Consider the following 17,503-nt stretch of genomic DNA (forward strand, 5'->3'; position numbering starts at 1 on the left):
AAAAAAAAGTTAGCCGGCCGTGGTAGCGAGTGCCTGTAATCCCCACTACTCGGGAGGCTGAGGCAGGAGAATTGCTTGAACCTGGGAAATGGAGGTTGTAATAAGCCGAGATAGTACCACTGCATTCCATCCTGGGTGACAGAGCAAGACTCTGTCTCAAAAAAAAAAAGAAAAGAAAATGAAGTTAGAAACCTTATTTTTTTTGTCAGAAAATATAACGAAGGCCAGGCACGGTGGCTCATGCCTGTAATCCCAGCACTTCGGGAGGCCGAGGTGTGTGGATCGCCTGAGGTTGGGAGTTGGAGACCAGTCTGATCAACCCCATCTGTATTAAAAATACAAAACTAGCTGGGTGTGGTGGTGCATGCCTGTAATCCCAGCTACTTGGGAGGCTGTGGCAGGAGAATTGCTTGAACCCAGGAGACGGAGGTTGCAGTGAGCCGAGATCACACCACTGTCTTCCAGCCTGGGCAACAAGAGTGAAACTCTGTCTCAAAAAAGAAAAGAAAGAAATATAATGAAATTAGAAATCTTAAAAAAAAAAAAAATCTATTAACTAATTCAAGCCCGTATCACTTTTGAACTTCTGACCTCTTTTTTTTTTTTCCCAGACAGTCTCGCTCTGTCACCCAGGCTGGAGGGCAGTGGTGCGATCTCAGCTCACTGCAACCTCCACCTCGTGGGTTCAAGCGATTCTCGTGCCTCAGCCTACTGAGTAACTGGGATTACAGGCATGCACCACCACACCCAGCTAAGTTTTGTATTTTTAGTAGAGATGGGGTCTCACCATTTTGGCCAGGCTGGTCTCAAACTCCTGGGCTCAAGTGATCCACCCACCTTAGCCTCCCAAAGTGTTGGGATTATAGGTATGAACCACTGTGCCTGACCTTGATACTAATATCAAAAGAAATTTCTTTTGTGGATTCTCATAAAGAGAAAACTAATATAATCAACATTGTCTTCAAAAAAAAAAAAAAAAAAGAGGCCAGGCGCGGTGGCTCAAGCCTGTAATCCCAGCACTTTGGGAGGCCGAGACGGGTGGATCACGAGGTCAGGAGATCGAGACTATCCTGGCTAAGATGGTGAAACCCCGTCTCTACTAAAAAATACAAAAAACTAGCCAGGCGAGGTGGCAGTTGCCTGTAGTCCCAGCTACTCGGGAGGCTGAGGCAGGAGAATGGCGTGAACCCAGGAGGCGGAGCTTGCAGTGAGCTAAGATCTGGCCACTGCACTCCAGCCCGGGCGACAGACCGAGACTCCATCTCAAAAAAAAAAAAAGAAAAATCGTTTCAGTAAATAAAGCAACAGGTTTCATTGAGTCGTTTCTTATTACATCTCTCAATATAGGCCAAATGGCCTAACTCCAAAGTATGAGTGGAAGTCATTTTAAGTGTGGAAAAAATAGATTAAATTGTAAACTAGAAGGTGTAGCAGTGCATAGTGATGGCAGGCTCGTGTCTTTGCTCTGTAAAGGAAGCATACAAATCAATGAAAAATATACCAACATCTCAGTAACGTATGAGCAAAAATGTGAAGTGATTCGTAAAAGGGGAGGTACAGTTAATCAGTCAATATTAATTCAAATTAAAACAAGGTTTCATTTTGTACCTACTTTTTCTTTTTTTCTTTTTTTGGAGATAGCTCTCACTCTGTTGCCCAGGCTGGAGTGCAGTGGCACGATCCTGGCTCACTGCAACCTCCACCTCCCGGGTTCAAGCAATTCTCGTGCCTCAGCCTCCCAAGTAGCTGGGATTACAGGCGTCTGCCACCACGCCCAGCTAGTTTTTGTATTTTTAGTAAAGACAGGGTTTCACCGTGTTGGCCAGGCTGGTCTCGATCTCCTGGCCTCATGTAATCCACTCACCTCTGCCTCCCAAAGTGCTAGAGACATTACAGGCATGAGCCACCACGCCCGGCCTGCTTACTAATTAAGCCCAATTTTTGTGTGGTCTATTTGTTTGAATACTAATAGTGTTGATGTGGTAAAATGTGGACTATATACTGTAGGGTGGAGTCACCTATGGAAAGAGAAGTTTGGCATCATGCTGTTCTCCTGGCTGTGAACTTCTTGAAGACAGAGATCAAGACTGAGTTTTTCATCTTTTCTTCTTTATCTGAGCACAGTGCCAGGCACTATGTAAACATTCAGTGAACACTCAGTAAAAGCTGAATGAATTAAAGGAATTAATATTCATTCAGAGTAACTGACTCAGTAATTCCAGTTCTGAGAAAATGTCCTAAGACAGCGATTCTAAATATGAATTCACAGAAAGAAGCAAGTTAAGTGCACAGAGTTGTTCTTTGTAAACATGAAAAATTAGAGACAACCTGAAAGTCCAAATCTAGAGGACTGGTTAAGTAAATTGTGGTGAATCTTTTCGCCAGGATCTTATGCAGCCATTTTGTAAAGGAGCACGAAGTTTGAATAACACAGAACTGTTACTACAGGGCTTGAAGGAAATCTGCCAAAATGATATTAGGGATGTGTTTGGACAATGAGACACTGGATTTTTTTTTCTTTCTTTTTTAAACAGGGTCTCCCTCTGTCACCCATTCTGGAGTACAATGGTGTGATCACAGCTCACAGCAGCCTTGACCTCCTGGGCTGAAGCAATTCTCCCACCTCAGCCTCCTGAATAGCTGGGACCACAGGTGCACACCACCAAGCCCAGCTAATATTTTTGTAGTTTTTGTAAAGACAGGGTTTTGCCATGTTGCTCAGGCTGGTCTCAAACTCCTTGGGCTCAAGGAATCCATTCACCTCGGCCTCCCAAAGTGCTGGGATTACAGGCATGAGCCACTGTGTCCAGCCAGAACACTGGATTTTTCAATATTCTTTTAGTTTTTTCATTTTTTCAACTTTCTTTCAATAGCATTTGTTGCATTTGTGGTGGAAAAATAAGTGTTTTTACTCTAGTAGGAGAAATGTATCATTACCCTTCATTCACTTGCAGAAACCCTCCCTGTAGATACCCCTTGTTACCCTTGCCCACTTCTCCTTTCCATTGTAATGATAGGTTATCAAGTTCTTAAAACTGAATTTTATTTATTTACCTATTTATTTATTGTTTAGAGACAGGGTCTCACACTGTCACCCAGGCTGGAATGCAGTGGCACAGTCATGGCTCACTACAGCCTTGAACTCCCAGGCTCAAGTGATCCTTGCATCTCAACTTCCCATAGCTGGGACCACAGGCATGCACCACCATGCCTGGCTTGCTTAGGGACAGGGCCTCACTATGTTGCCCAGGCTGGTCTCAAACTCTTGACCTCAAGCAAGCTTCCCACCTCAACCTCCCAAAGGGCTGGGATTACAGGTGTGAGCCACCACACCCAGACTACTTTAGGGACTTTAATTGCAGTAAATCTGCATGACAACCTGACATCTTTACCCTGCCTTCATCCTCTCCTGAAGCAGAGGAGAATCATGCCCAAGCTACCAGACATCTTCTCTCCTGACAGTCCACCTGACTAAGGAGGACTATAGTACCACACATCACTACTCCTAAAAGGCAACTGAATCAGAATACTGCGAACAGAAGCTGGGGAGAAGGAATGGGGGTAGTTTACTACTTAACCTCTGTTTCTTTATTTACATTCAGAGAGGTAGAATTCTTGGGGTCTGAATGAGAGTCTTCCAGTTCTATCCTTAATGGATTGATTAACTGTTATGATGACTAATCCAAGGAACTTGGGAGAAAAGGCACGTGTTTGCTGCAGTCCTCCAATTTTCTTTGAGCTTCTGGAATTCACTTCATTATCCTCTGGATCAGAGAAATGCATTAAACTCTGCATTTACTTCCTAAGCTCCAGCTACTAATGAAATTGATTGGCTAGTGATGTGTGCCGAGGGTGCCTGTGAAGTTGTGGGGTAGAGAAGGATGTGTCACCAGTTGTGAACTTGGAGATCAGTATGTGTCTGTGTCCTTCTTAATTCACCCAACCTGCTGCTTCCTGACCTTGTCCTAATATGGAGCAGGTTGAGCCTGAATATCGTCATAGCAGTAGATACTTTTATTCTTCCCTTTTACAGATGAAGAAACTGAAGCACAGAGATACTGGCGAGGCCTGGGTTTATTCTGACAGTCAGAAGTCAACTTTCTCAACCTCTGTTCTTTGTGGCCACCTTTAGATGGGCAGGTTGGGTGGGTAAAACCAGAGAGGTACTTAAGTTTTTATGGGGGGAATGGGTTGATTTTAGCATCAAGGTTAATGAATTCAAACACCAGGCGTCTTTTCTGGCAGCAACTTGTTATAAACAGTCAAGTTCTTTTCTGCACATTGCCCTTGCATATATATACCAGGACTGTAGAGTAACTTAAAAGCCACCTTCTTTACATTTAGATTTTAAGGTTCTTTGGGTGGCAGTCGGTTCTTATTGCAGTTAACACTTGAAAACTAGATTTCTATACAAACCCCCAAATCAGCCACCCATCTCTTCTCTCCTATTGCTGCTGGGAAAAGATGACTGTGATCATAAAGCATCTCTCTCCTTGCCATGAGCTCTTAGAAGAAAAGATATCACAAAGACCAGGTGCACTTGCCAAACTTGTGAATTTGGGGGAAAGGATAATTGGGGAGATTCCTGGGTTGCTGCTGTGTGTTTACTTCTTGAGAGAGCTCCTCTCACCAGGTGAAGTGCAAGCCAGTTTCGTTTTTGTACCTCTTCCCAAGCTCCTGTGGCTACAAGCTTGCTACAGCCGCACCTTCTAGGCTCCGAACACCTCTCCACACCTTTTCTTTTCTTTTTTTTCTTTTTTGGTAAAATAAAATATATATATACACACACAATAAGATGTGAAAATCTTGGTTGTATCACTCAGTGAGTTTTGAAAAATGCATACTCTCAAGCATATAACCATGCCTCTATCAAGACACAGACTGCTCCATCAATCCAGAAGTTTTCTTATGCACCTTGTTAATTGTCACCCTACTCAGATATAATCCCTGGTGTGATTTTTTTTATACCAAGGATTAGTTTTTTCCAGACCTTTTTAAAGAGACCTTGGAATTTGATTTTGTTGTTTTGAACAAAGCCTATTGGGTTTGGGGCCCATCTAACCTGGAGCTTTGCCCTGTTCACATATGGTGGCTCTAACTCCTTTAGTGTAAACAAATGTGAGGTAAATGCAGAAAAGGGCTGGACATTTATGCCCTTCCCTCAGACTCCCATTGTGAGCATCCTTTTCTAGCGTCAGTGTCTAGATGCTAAAGAGTGGTTTTACCTAATTTTTGTTTTTTAAGACACTAGGTAAGGGTATAGAGATGAATTAATCTTCCAACTTGACAACACAAGAATGTACTGTAAATTGAACCTGAACACCCGAGTATTCATTTCTCTAAATACCCATGTGCTTCCCCTTATAATTGCTTTTTTCACTAGGTTAGCTGTTGCAGAACAACAATCATTCTTTGCCCAGATTATACCATGTCATTGTACCCTTGATAACTGCTAGGTATGTCCTCTGTCTGTAAAACTTGAGTTTCCCACTGCATGAGGAATAGCACACATGCCACAGAAATAGTGTAAGGTGTTACTTGTCATGAAGAAGCCTTTACTCTAGCAGAACTGATAAGAATACCTGCATAAATGTAAATGACATAAACCAACATCTGTGTAGTTTAAATCATTTGTAACAAAACTATACAAACTCCCAGGACTCTGGATTAGACGCTCAAACCGGAGAAATCGTTATTAGAAAGAGGCATGATTGAGGTTTTATGGGAAGCTTTTAATGCTTAACACTATTGCTTCATTTCAGGTAAATGACTTCCTTAATGAACTACATTGCCACAGTGAGGCCCTTTGATTCCATACTACTATTACTATTACTACTACTACTACTACTACTACTACTACTACTACTACTACTACTGGTTACCTTTTATTGATATTTTGCACCTAGGGCCTGCCAGTCCTTGTACTGTATGCTTTACATTCATTCTAATTGAATCCTGGTAACCCCATGTTATCACATGATAAGTCCTTATAAGGGGAAGGTAGGAGGGGAAGAGTGAGAGAAAGTGATGTGACAGCAGAAGCAGAGAGAAGAAGAAAGTGGCAGATGCTACCTGCTGGCTTTGAAGATAGGACCACGAGCCAAGAAGTGCAGAGGCCATCTCTAGCAGCTGGATTATACTCTGGAAGTATAATTATCACCTTTACAGGTGAAGAAATTAGGGCTTTGAGAAGATGAAACTTGACTGAAACTGACAAGTCTGCGATTTGAATCTATATCATTTCAGAATCCATTCTTCTTCCTACTCTGTGTTACTTCCAACTTTTAAGTTACTGAAAATTACTTCTTTCTTCCCATGAAGACTGTGAGGCTGTTTCTGTCAGAAGACAGCTGCTTCACCTTCTCCAGTGAAAGTCACAGAACGTAGTGCTGCATCACAGTAGTCATGCTTGGGCTGAGGAAGGCAGGGTGCACAGTCTTAAACGCCAAACTGTGGCTCCTTGATGTTTAAGCTGGAAATGACACAGTCATTCCCCTATCCATGGCGGGGAATTGGTTCCAGAACATCCCCCATTTCTGGATATAAAAATCTGCAGACGTTCAAGTCCCTGATAAGAAATGACATAGGATTTGCATATAACCTATGCACATCTTCCTGTGTATTTTAAATCATCTCTAGATTACTTATAATACCTAATACAATGTAAATGCTGTGTAAATAGTTATTATACTGTATTGGACCTTTTTATTTGTATCATTTTTGTTTTTTCCTGTTTTTTCCTCCGAATATTTTTGATCTGAGATTGGTTGAACCCATAGATGTGGAACCCATGGATACCGAGGGCTGACTGTACTGACAAAGCTTTATGCTCGCTCTTTGATACTCTTAATCCCTGGACTAAGACTCCCTCTTGTGGTAGAAGCATGTCTTCTCTGGGCACAGACTGAACACCTGCTTCTTTCTCAAGAGGTAAAAATCACCTAGTTTAGTGAGATGTGATGCACTCTGAGGTTGGCTCCCTAAGTGATTTGTCATCTAAGGTTTTATCTTGTGAAGTGGGTTGAAGTTCAGTAGGATTGGAATAAACAGAGAATTCTGTCGTGGAAAATTAATCGATTTTTGCCATATAAAATCTAAGAGAAGAGAAAAGGTTGTTACTCACCTGAATTTTAGTCAATTGGCAATCACACAGGCTCTTTGATTCCACTGTTCACCTCAGTGAAATATGAATTATTTTGTACTTCCTTTCAATGTGAAATTGACCTGTGAATTTCAGAGTATTTATTTCCTATTGCTGTGACATATCAGGAGAACAGTTTATTTTTAATGGTGATGGCATTTTTGTCATCTTGCCAGTCTGCACAATGTTTTAGACACAGGATCTTTACTGTGTCTCAGCAGGGCTATCGTCAGTTGACAGAAGGCAGCTGTGGTAGAATGATGGCCCCTCAAAGCTGCCCATGTCTCTGGAACTTGTGAATGTGTTACCTTTGCAAATAGGATTAAGTTAAAGGTGTTTCACTGGGGAAGGTGTCCTGGTTTGCCCATGTGGCCCCAATGTCATCACAGGGATCCTTAGAAGGGGAAGGTAGGAGGGGAAGAGTGAGAAAAAGTGACGTGATAACAGAAGCAGAGAGAAGAAAAGAGTGACAGAAGCTACCTGCTGACTTTGAGGATGGGACCACAAGCCAGGGAATGCAGAGGCCATCCCTAGAAGCTAGAAAAGGCAAGGAAACAGATTTTTCCCCTGGAACTCCCAGAAGGAATGCAGTCCTGCTCACCCGTTTTAGACTTCTGAAATCCGCAACTGTAAGAGGATACATTTATGTTGTTTTAAGCCATTAAGTTGTGCTATTTGGTGACAGCAGCAATAGGAAAGATTATACAAAATACTGTAACCAAGCAAATATCAAAACTTTATAATTGCCTATGGAACCTGTGTCTAGATCATCCTTTGTATCAGTCAAATTAGACTAGGTTATGCTTCAGTAACAAACAGCTTCTTCCATCTTAGCAAAAGCAAAGCTTTATTTCTTGCTCAGGCTATATGTCCATCTCAAGTTGGTGGGGGGCTCTGTGCCATGTCCTTATCCAGGGACCCAGGTTGACAGAGCCTCCACCATATGGAACACAACTGGTCACCATGGAGGGTCAAGGGAATATGAGAAATAGCACATTGGTCTTAAAGGCTTCCTCCCAGAGGTGACACTTTTTTTTCTTTTTTTCTTTTTTGAGATGGCGTCTTCCTCTGTCGCCCAGACTGGAGTGCAGTGGTGCAGTCTCAGCTCACTGCAGCCTCTGCCTCTTGGGTTCAAGCTATTCTCCTGCCTTAGCCTCCCAAGTAGCTGGGATTACAGGTGCCGCCACTATGCCCAGCTAATTGTTTTGTTTTGTTTTGTTTTTGAGATGGAGTCTTACTCTGTTGCCCAGGCTGGAGTCCAGTGGCATGATCTCGGCTCACCACAACCTCTGCCTCCCAGGTTCAAGAGATTCTTCTGCCTCAGCTTCCCAAGTAGCTGGGACTACAGGCCCGTACCACCACGCCCGGCTAATTTTTGTATTTTTAGTAGAGGCGGGGTTTCACCATGTTGGCCAGGCTGGTCTCGAACGCCTGACCTCGTGATCCGCCTGCCTCAGCCTCCCAAAGTGCTGAGATTACAGGTGTGAGCCACCATGCCCGGCATTGTTTTGTATTTTTAGTAGAAATGAGGCTTTGCCCTGTTGGCCAGGCTCGTCTTGAACTCCTGACCTCAGGTGATCCACCCACCTCGGCCTCCCAAAGTGCTGGGATTACAGGTGTGAACCATCACACGCCCGGCCTACATGTGACTTTTGCTCAGTTTATTGACTGTGGCAGGTTACAGGCCCATGCCTGATTGAAAAAGGGGTAGGGAAGGCCCATCCTACCATTCCATAAAAAGGAGAAAGATTATTGGTGAAGAACACTAATTACTACCAAACTCTTCTTCCTCAATAAGGATCTTCTTGGGCACCATTGTAGCAGTTGATTGTAGGCTAAAGACTCAGGATTCTATATCTCAGTCTGCCACTGGCGCTTATCAGTGTCAGTAGGCCATATATAACATATATATTTTAAATCTTTACTAAATGCATGAAATACTTGCCAAATAAGGAGACGATCAATTTAAGGTGACTTGTAGAGGGCATATCTTCTTATATGAAGACAGCCAAACTGTGATATGACTGGTGCCAAACTGTCGCTATTATACTACAATAAACACCCTGTTTATACATGTGTACTTAGGAAGGTTAATTTTATCAGCTGAAAGAGTAATTTGATCACAGGGTCATTTATGCAGAGCCTTATGGTTTTAATTGGCTATTACAGTATGACCTTTTCATTTGCTTTCTTTATGCCTTTGGTAAACAGATATTAAGGGGCTTTATTAATTGGATTGATTTCAGGATTCAGAGTTTTCCCAGATTCTAGTGATTTCTCAAATAGCCCTGATTTAGTAACATGATGACTATCTATAATGTGGGTTACAGAGGGATACTATGTTTTAACCTCTTTAAAAAGCTTGCTAAGAGTTCGTCAACGTGAATAATTGTGATAATCATATAGACTATGTTTTCACTTCCAGAGCATGTTTTATGTCCATCTGAGATATATAGAAATGGGAGAGAGGTGTTAGGGCAAGTGAAATTGTTACCCTTTTACAGATGACTGACTGCAGAACAAACAAGTGTTAGTGCCAGCCTCTTCTACATTTGACCACAGTGACCATGGTTGCACTAAAAAAGACAAGAGAGAAGAGAAAAAAGATCCTGTGACTTGGCTAAGGCCATGTAAGTTTACTTTGATCACCTACACCAGAGTCCTCTTGCACGCAGTTGAAACATACACCTCCCCTTTTCTTCTTTGAAAACCATGTGTTCTTCCTTCCCCTGATGTGATCTCAGTGAATCTAGCTCAAATGTGTTTAAGAAAGGTTTGTGGAGCTAGTTCATGGTTTATTATTTCAAATTAGAAAGGAACAGGGAACATCATACATAATCTATACATTTTTATAAGGAGAAATCTTTTTTTTTCCTGGTGAGGAAAAATACAGATCATATAATTTTGCTTTGTTGCTCAAAAACAATGTGGAAACTCCTCAGTGGTTCAGACTGGAAGAACTATGGGAAATGTAGCTGTTACTTTGACAGGAATTTGCCATCATCCTGGGTCACCTCAGTATCCATGAGGACAAACCAGCTTCCATGCCAGGCTCCCAGATGCTTGACTGCCTGGACCACAGGGCCCTTGCTTCCCCTGCACTTCAGCCACCCACTGGCATCATTACAATGGGCTGTGTTAGCAAACACTGTGCAGTGCCTATGCAGTCTCGAACCCAGACATCAAACTTCCTGAGTCCGGATTGGCAACCCTCCAGTTGTCTCACTCTTCACTGGCACTGCTGTTTTTGGTTCTCAAGACAGGATATTGTCTCTTTTACTGTGTTCCTATCAACCCTCTTCTGTCTTCACTTCTTTTCTCACCTCCTTACTCTCCACAGTACATGAGGCATCCCTCCTCACTCCCTTCAGTCATGCTCATTAGACAGAACCCAACCGGAATCAGTGCAGCCATCCACCTTCTCCCCCACCTTGACCCACTGTGTGCTGGTGGAGAGAATCACACCGCCAGTTTGCTGCTTGAAGCTCGCAAGGCTACTGCTGTTTCAGACACAGCCGATGATCTCACCTCCTGCATTAGAGTGAGGATAAACCCTCTGAGAGGAACTCCTCAACTTCTAGGCTCCCACCTAAGATTCCATTCTGTCGCACTAGTGTGTTAGATCCGGTTCTTACTGGCTTGCAAGAGTTTGTTAAATGTTCAGGAATTTTATGAGCCAGTTGTTAAACACGGTTATTACTAAAAATTAAATGAAGACTGGGTGCAGTGGCTCATGCCTGTAATCCCAACACTTTAGGAGGCTGAGGTGGGAGGATCGCTTGAGGCCAGAAGTTCTAGACCAGCCTGGGCAACATAGTGAGACCTCACCTCTACTAAAAATAAAAAGTAGCCAGGTGTAGTGGCACACACCTGTATTCGCAGCACTCAGGAGGCTGAGGTAAAAGGATTGCTTGATCCCAAGAGTTTGAGTCTACAGTGAGCCATGATCACGCATGCCTCTGCACTCCAGCCTGGGTGACAGAGTGAGACTGTATCTCAAAAGCAAGACAAAACAAACACAAATGATACAAACTTGCAGTTAAATACATTATATTAAAAATAGTGGTAATAAATACTTAAAACATTCTAGTTCTTAAATTTTACTATTTGTCTAGCTTTCAGGGTTATTTATGTCTATCACAGGGCAACCAACTGTCCCTGTCTGGTCAGGACTGAGGGATTTCCTCAGTGCTAAAAAGTGATGGAGAAAATGTTATTAGTGCAGATTAAACTTAAAAGTGTGTGGCCAGGCACAGTGCCTCACACCTGTAATCCCAGCACTTTGGGAGGCCAAGGTGGGCAGATCACGAGGTCAGGAGTTCAAGACCAGCCTGGCCAAAATGGTGAAACCCCGTCTCTACTAAAAATACAAAAATTTGCCAGGTGTGGTGGCAGGCACCTATAGCTACTCGGGAGACTGAGGCAGAAGAATCCCTTCAACCCAGGAGGCGGAGGTTGCAGTGAGCCGAGATTGTGCCATTGCACTCCAGCCTGGGCGACAGAGCAAGACTCCATCTCAAAAAAAAATGTTAGCTGGGTATGGTGGTGCACACCTGTAGTCCCAGCTACTTGGGAGGCTGAGGCGGGAAGATTGCTTGAGCCTGGGAGGCAGAGGCTGCAGTGAGCCAAGATGACACCACCACACTCCAGCCTGGGCAACAGAGTGAAACCCTGTCTCAAAATAAATAAATAAAAATAAAAGTGTGCTGCGGGGCCGGACGCAGGGACTCATGCCTGTAATCCCACCACTTTGGGAGGATCACTTGAGCCCAGGAGTTCAAGATCAGCCTGGGCAACATAGGCGATACCATCTTTACAAAAAATAAAAAAATTACCTGGGTGTGGTGGCACGCACATGTAGCCCCAGCTATTTGAGAGACTGAGGTGGGAGGATCTCTTGAGCCCAGGAAGTCAAGGCTGTGGTGAGCTGTGATCATGCCACTGCACTCCAGCCTGAGCAGCAGAGTGACTGGACAGCTTTTCAAGATTGAGACCTCCCCTTTTAACCATTCTCTGTGTGTGTGTGTGTGTGTGTGTGTGTGTGTATGTGTATGGAGTGAATTAGATAATGCATGTGAAGAGCTTAGTATAGTGCTTGGCAAAGTAAGGGCTTATTAGCTGTTGTTCTATTTATGGTCTGTAGCTGGTGACTTTCAGTTCTCTCCACAAGCAGTAGGCCTGTATGTCTATCCAACCACCTGCTTATGTAGCATGTGGCCTTCGCTGTCCCACAGGCAGCTCCAGCTCAGCTTGGACCAAACTGAACTCTTCTCCTCAGCTTCCATCCTCAAACCTGATCCTTCTTTCACGTGTCTTATTATGGTGAATCCCCTCAGCTGCCCAGGTCCCCCAACCTCTCCCATCCAGCAGGTCACCCAGGCCTGCTCATTCTCCTGCCTTGGCAGCTCTTTCCCGTGTCCATTTCTCCCCATTCCCTACTGCCGCTGCCTTCATTCTGACCATCGGTATCTGTCTCCAGGACTGCTACAGCAGACTTCTGGCTGAGGCCCACACCTTGAGGATTGCCACCCCCAATTCATTGCCTATAGACTAGCGAGAGGGATCTGTCAATAATACCAACCTGGGCCTGTCGTGATCCAGTTGGAACCCGTAGTGGCTTCCAGGATGCTCCTTATCTTCCTTGAAGTCCTCATGCTGTGGCTTCATCTCCTTTCTTGGGCTCTGCCCCCAACCTCTAGATTCCTTCCCATACTCCATCTTTAGCTCAGAGGCCTTTGCCTATGCTGCTTGTTCTGCACAGAATATATCCTTCCCTCCCCTACCTCACCCAACCCTGTCCCCTTCACCTAGCAACTCCCATCTACACTCGGCCAAGGTGATTCTAAGTTCTAGGAAGCAGGCGGGACATGGTGGCTCATGCCTGTAATCCCACCACTTTGGGAGGCTGAGGCAGGTGGATCACCTGAAATCAGGAGTTCAAGACCAGCCTGACCAACATGGTGAAGCCCTGTCTCTACTAAAAATACAAAATTAACCGGGCGTGGTGGCGTGCCTGTAACCCCAGCTACTCAGAAGGCTGAGGCAGGAGAATCGCTTGAACCTGGGAGGTGGAGCTTGCAGTGAGCCAAGATCGCACCATTGCACTCCAGCTTGGGCAACAGAGTGAGACTCTGCCTCAAAAAAAAAAAAAAAAAAAAAAGTTCTAGGAAGCAGTCTCTGGCTTCAGGCCCCATCCTCCTTGGGTTGGGCTAAGTGCCCCTCCCTTGTGCCCTGGCACTCAGGACTTCCCCTAAGCACACCTGCCACTCATGGCACTGCACTGGCTCCCCGGCGCCCGCCCAAGACCAAGTTCTCAGAGGACAGAGGGCGTGTTGTACTTGTGCCGGCCTTCCTAGCACCTGGAAGCATGGCGGGTTCCCAGCGGATGTTTGGGAAGTTAAATTATTGTAGGGGTGCCGCTAGACCTACTGGGGGTGAGTGATGAGGGAGTGAAGCGAACAGCGTATGGACTTGCTGGACTTCTTACCCGTTTGCCTTGTCATCCTCATCCTCACAGCCAGATGAAAACTCGCTGGATTTTTCCTCCTGTATGCTACGGCCTGGGATTAAAAATGCTCAGGAACTTGCCTGTGGAGTGTGCCTCTTGAACGTGGACTCCAGGAGCCGGGTAAGCCACACAGCCTCGTTGCAGGTGGCCGAGGGCTTCCCTCACGTGACTCGGGACGACCTCATCTGGCCCACTTTACTGCGAAGTTTGTGACCAGAGGTGGGGATTGTCTCAAGTCCTAAAAGCTGGTGATAGGAGCAGACACATCCCCTCGTGAGGGCGGCGGGGGAGCTGTGGAGGGAGTGGACGCGGCCTCTCATGCCTGCAGCACCCTGTGCATAGTGGGGTGGTCAGGAGGAAAGGGGGAACCTGTAAGGATGTGTTTGGAGGCAAGAGGCCCTGTTCTGGGAATGTTGTTGACCTGTGGTTTCAACGTTATTTCAGAAAGAAGAGAAGCCTGCAGAAGAACATCCTAAAAAAGTATGAACCAGTTACACCTTATCTTAGCATCTCCATTTTAATTTTGAGTGTGGAGGGCAAATTGGATGATTCCATCCATTGCATCCTGAACTGTTCCAGTCATGAATCCTTCACTGAGTCAGTCTGGTTCCCATAATGTTTGATTGAGTCTACTAATGTGTCTGTGTGGCTCCACTTCTGTCTTATTTGCATGCTTGTCTCTCGTAATTGGCTTCTGGTGTTGCAGTTATTTTTCTCTGTGATGAATGGGGTGACAGAATGAGCAACTTCTGGAAGCCTGGAAGTTGTAGTGACACACAGAAGGAGACCAAAGAGCTTATTCAGGATGTAGCCATTTAGCCATATTTTAACAGACAAGCCACAAGCTGGGTTTCAGTTTTGTTTATATGCAGTGCATTAGAAAACTAACCCCAGGACATGGCTGAGGTTTGGACTACTTTTCCATGGCTGACTATAACTTACTGATAAGCCTACTCATCTGGAAATAATTCTTATGTGTTTAATGCCCATTCATTTTGAGGTATTTTTTTTAAACTCTATACCTGTTTGGACTTTTTTGATAATGTAGATTCAGTTATTCGCTCCCAATGCCATTAGACCCTAAGAGTTGTTAACTGCCGTTCTCTAACTCTCTCGTTCTCTCTCTCGTTCTCTAACTCTTGTAATTTTTTGTCACGATAGGCTTGTGGTCAGCTGCAGGAGTGTAAAGGATTGCATGCTGTAGTCAGATGCCAGCCTTAGGAGGAGGGCTTCCTTCAGCACAGTGAGGGATCAAAGCTATCCACAGCCCTTGGCTACTTTAGTTCCCCTTATGATTCCCCCGCTCCGCCCCATAACCTCTGTCTGCCTTTTCCATGGAAGATTTGGCCGCCTTTTCCTGAAACTAGGTTTAGTGGTAACAATTTTATAGCTTTAATTAGCAGTAAAAAACCTTCTCTCTTAAATTCCTGTAGCTACCCACTCAGCTTTTGTGTGTGTGCCATTTTGGCCTCAGCCTCTGTGACCTGGAGAGATGTACATGTTGGTTTCTGAAAAGCTCTGAGATGCAGAAAAAGCCTGACTTGCCCCACATCTCTGTTTATTTCTGGCAGGCATTCAACTCAGAAACAGACAGTTTCAAGCTGGCCTATGGAGGGCACCAGTATCACGCCAGCTGTGCCAACTTCTGGATCAACTGTGTCGAACCAAAGCCTCCTGGCCTCGTCCTGCCTGACCTGCTCTGAACAACTCCTCTGTGAAGCACTGACTCTTTTTTTTTCTGTGACACCCCACGGGGTGACAGGGACCAATCAATAGAATGCGAGCGCTGCACAGTTCACTTCCCTGAATCGATATGAAGAACACCGCAAGCGATGGGGCCCCCATCATCCCCACGGCCAGTCTGCGGGGCTTCAGGTAAAATCGTCCCACTCAAGCGACACGTGGTGCCAGAAGCTTGCTCACTTCTCTCTGCTTTTCTTAAGATTTTCTAAAACACAGACCACAGCTTTCTTGATCTAAGGAAGAACTTGCTGCTGCCGTATTGAAACTGTGAAGAACTGACATTTGAAGAAAAATAAACTACTGTTGCAGGACTAGAATGGGCAGCTGCTTGGAGCCAGTGCTTGTTTTTACTTGGAACACTTACTGTCCTGTGAAGTAGAGTGCATTTATTTGCATTTAGTTTGTTCATGTCTGAAATGAATAAAAAGAGGAAATTGCGATTAAACTGATGTTCTGCTTTTTATGGAGAAGATTCTGCCCGTCTGCCCTGGACAGTAGCAGGCAGGTGAGGGCAGATTTTACCCACTTGGCCGTCACAACTGAACCAGTTCTCTACTCCTTCCCTTCATTGCTGTCAATGCTCAAGACTTTTTCCCAAAACATGCCTGCAGTCCTGAAGAATGGCACTCTGCAGTCCTGAAGAATGCTCATTTTCACAGAGGCCCAAATCCTGTGTATTAGGATAATATCCTTCCCCGCAGGAGCCTTCACTGCAAACCTGTTTTGCCGCATGCAAAGACCGTGACCATGGAGTTTTCTCAGACAAGATTTGTAAAGGCAGTGGAATGAAATCTCTTTGCAGTGGCTTCTCTCCAAATTTCCAAAGATGACTGCATAGGGACCAACACTGCCTGACTTTGCAGTATCTGTGAGAAAAACCTGAAAATTAATTCAGGGTGAAAATGTGGAGTTCTTGGCCTAGTGTAAAGTATCAAGATGTATATTTATGGGATAGATACATGACTTAGAAGAAAATTGTCTGGAAATAGTACTGAATTTTAGATGGAAAAGACTCGTGCTTCCTGGAGTAGGGAATTTTCTTTGCCATTTAATCTGAATGCATAAAATTAGGGGGAAAAACTCAAGTGGCTAAGAGCTGTTATTCCTAGGAAGAACGTACCAATCTCTCTGAATTGTTGATTACGTGCTTTATGAAGAGATTTTTCAATCTCGTATGCTTTACTTTGTGCAGTTTAGGCCCTCTGACCTAGACTTTTATTTTTAAACCGAAAAAGTTGGTCTTGTCTATAATTGCTACTTTTACATAATTTATTTTCCCCTCTCAGAACAAATTCTATCTTGGTCCGTCTTATAGCTTTTCCATGTTCTCCAAGAAAGGTGTGGAACATTTTCATTAAACAGCTGTTGCTGAGGCTCCTGCTTGACCTTCTACATGCCTGAATGCAGAGAGAGGCACCGAGGAGAGAAAGGCTTTTCTCACTCGCTCCCGATGATACTGTCTCTGGCCATTCCTGACTGAGCAGCTCACTCTGAATTGGTATCTTTGGAGCTTCTGCCCACCACAAGGCTAATGGGGTGTTTCTAACAACACAGGCGGGACAGCTTGTGGCAGGCTTTCCCTGAGGCCTCGGTGCTTCCATCCTGGGCAGCACCAGGTCCACGTGGAGCTGGAATGCAAGCAGGCTTGTAATTGGTCTTAAAATTTTTTTTTTTTTTTTGAGACGGAGTTTCACTCTCATTACCCAGGCTGGAGTGCAATAGCACAATCTCAGCTCACTGCAACCTCTGCCTCCCGGGTTCAAGCGATTCTCCTGCCTCAGCCCCACGAGTAGCTGGGATTACAGACATGCGCCACCATGCCCAGCTAATTTTGTATTTTCAGTAGAAACAGGGTTTCTCCATGTTGGTCACGTTCGAACTCCCAACCTCAGGTGATCCGCCAGCCTCAGCCTCCCAAAGTACTGGGATTACATGCGTGAGCCACCGCGCCTGGCCTAAATTTCATAACAGAACCATGACAGCAGAATCTACCTTTGCAATAAGAATGTTTCCCAGGAGTTAGAGACCAGCCCTGGGCAAGATGGCAAGACCCCAGCTAATTATACAAAAAATAACTAGCCAGGCATGGTGGAGTGCATCTGTGGACATTT

At 44.7% G+C, this 17,503-nt stretch overlaps 1 protein-coding gene across 5 annotated transcripts in view; it reads left to right on the forward strand.

The window, feature by feature from the left end:
• The window catches only part of SYNRG (synergin, gamma), a 98,807-nt gene extending 82,341 nt beyond the window's left edge, over positions 1-16,466 (forward strand). For 4 of the 5 annotated variants that reach the window (XM_011953616.1, XM_011953617.1, XM_011953618.1 and 1 more), the window contains 3 exons: positions 13,659-13,769; positions 14,094-14,129; positions 15,221-16,466. In XM_011953616.1, the coding sequence (XP_011809006.1) occupies positions 13,659-13,769; positions 14,094-14,129; positions 15,221-15,352 (279 nt within the window). In that variant the 3' untranslated portion in view covers positions 15,353-16,466. The remainder of the gene's footprint in view (positions 1-13,658; positions 13,770-14,093; positions 14,130-15,220) is intronic. The other variant, XM_011953619.1, reaches the window with a different exon arrangement.
• Positions 16,467-17,503: the final 1,037 nt, after the last annotated feature.

The sequence above is a fragment of the Colobus angolensis genome, unplaced genomic scaffold (genome assembly GCF_000951035.1).
Source record: "Colobus angolensis palliatus isolate OR3802 unplaced genomic scaffold, Cang.pa_1.0 Scaffold37, whole genome shotgun sequence".
In the NCBI taxonomy this organism is placed as follows: domain Eukaryota; kingdom Metazoa; phylum Chordata; class Mammalia; order Primates; family Cercopithecidae; genus Colobus; species Colobus angolensis.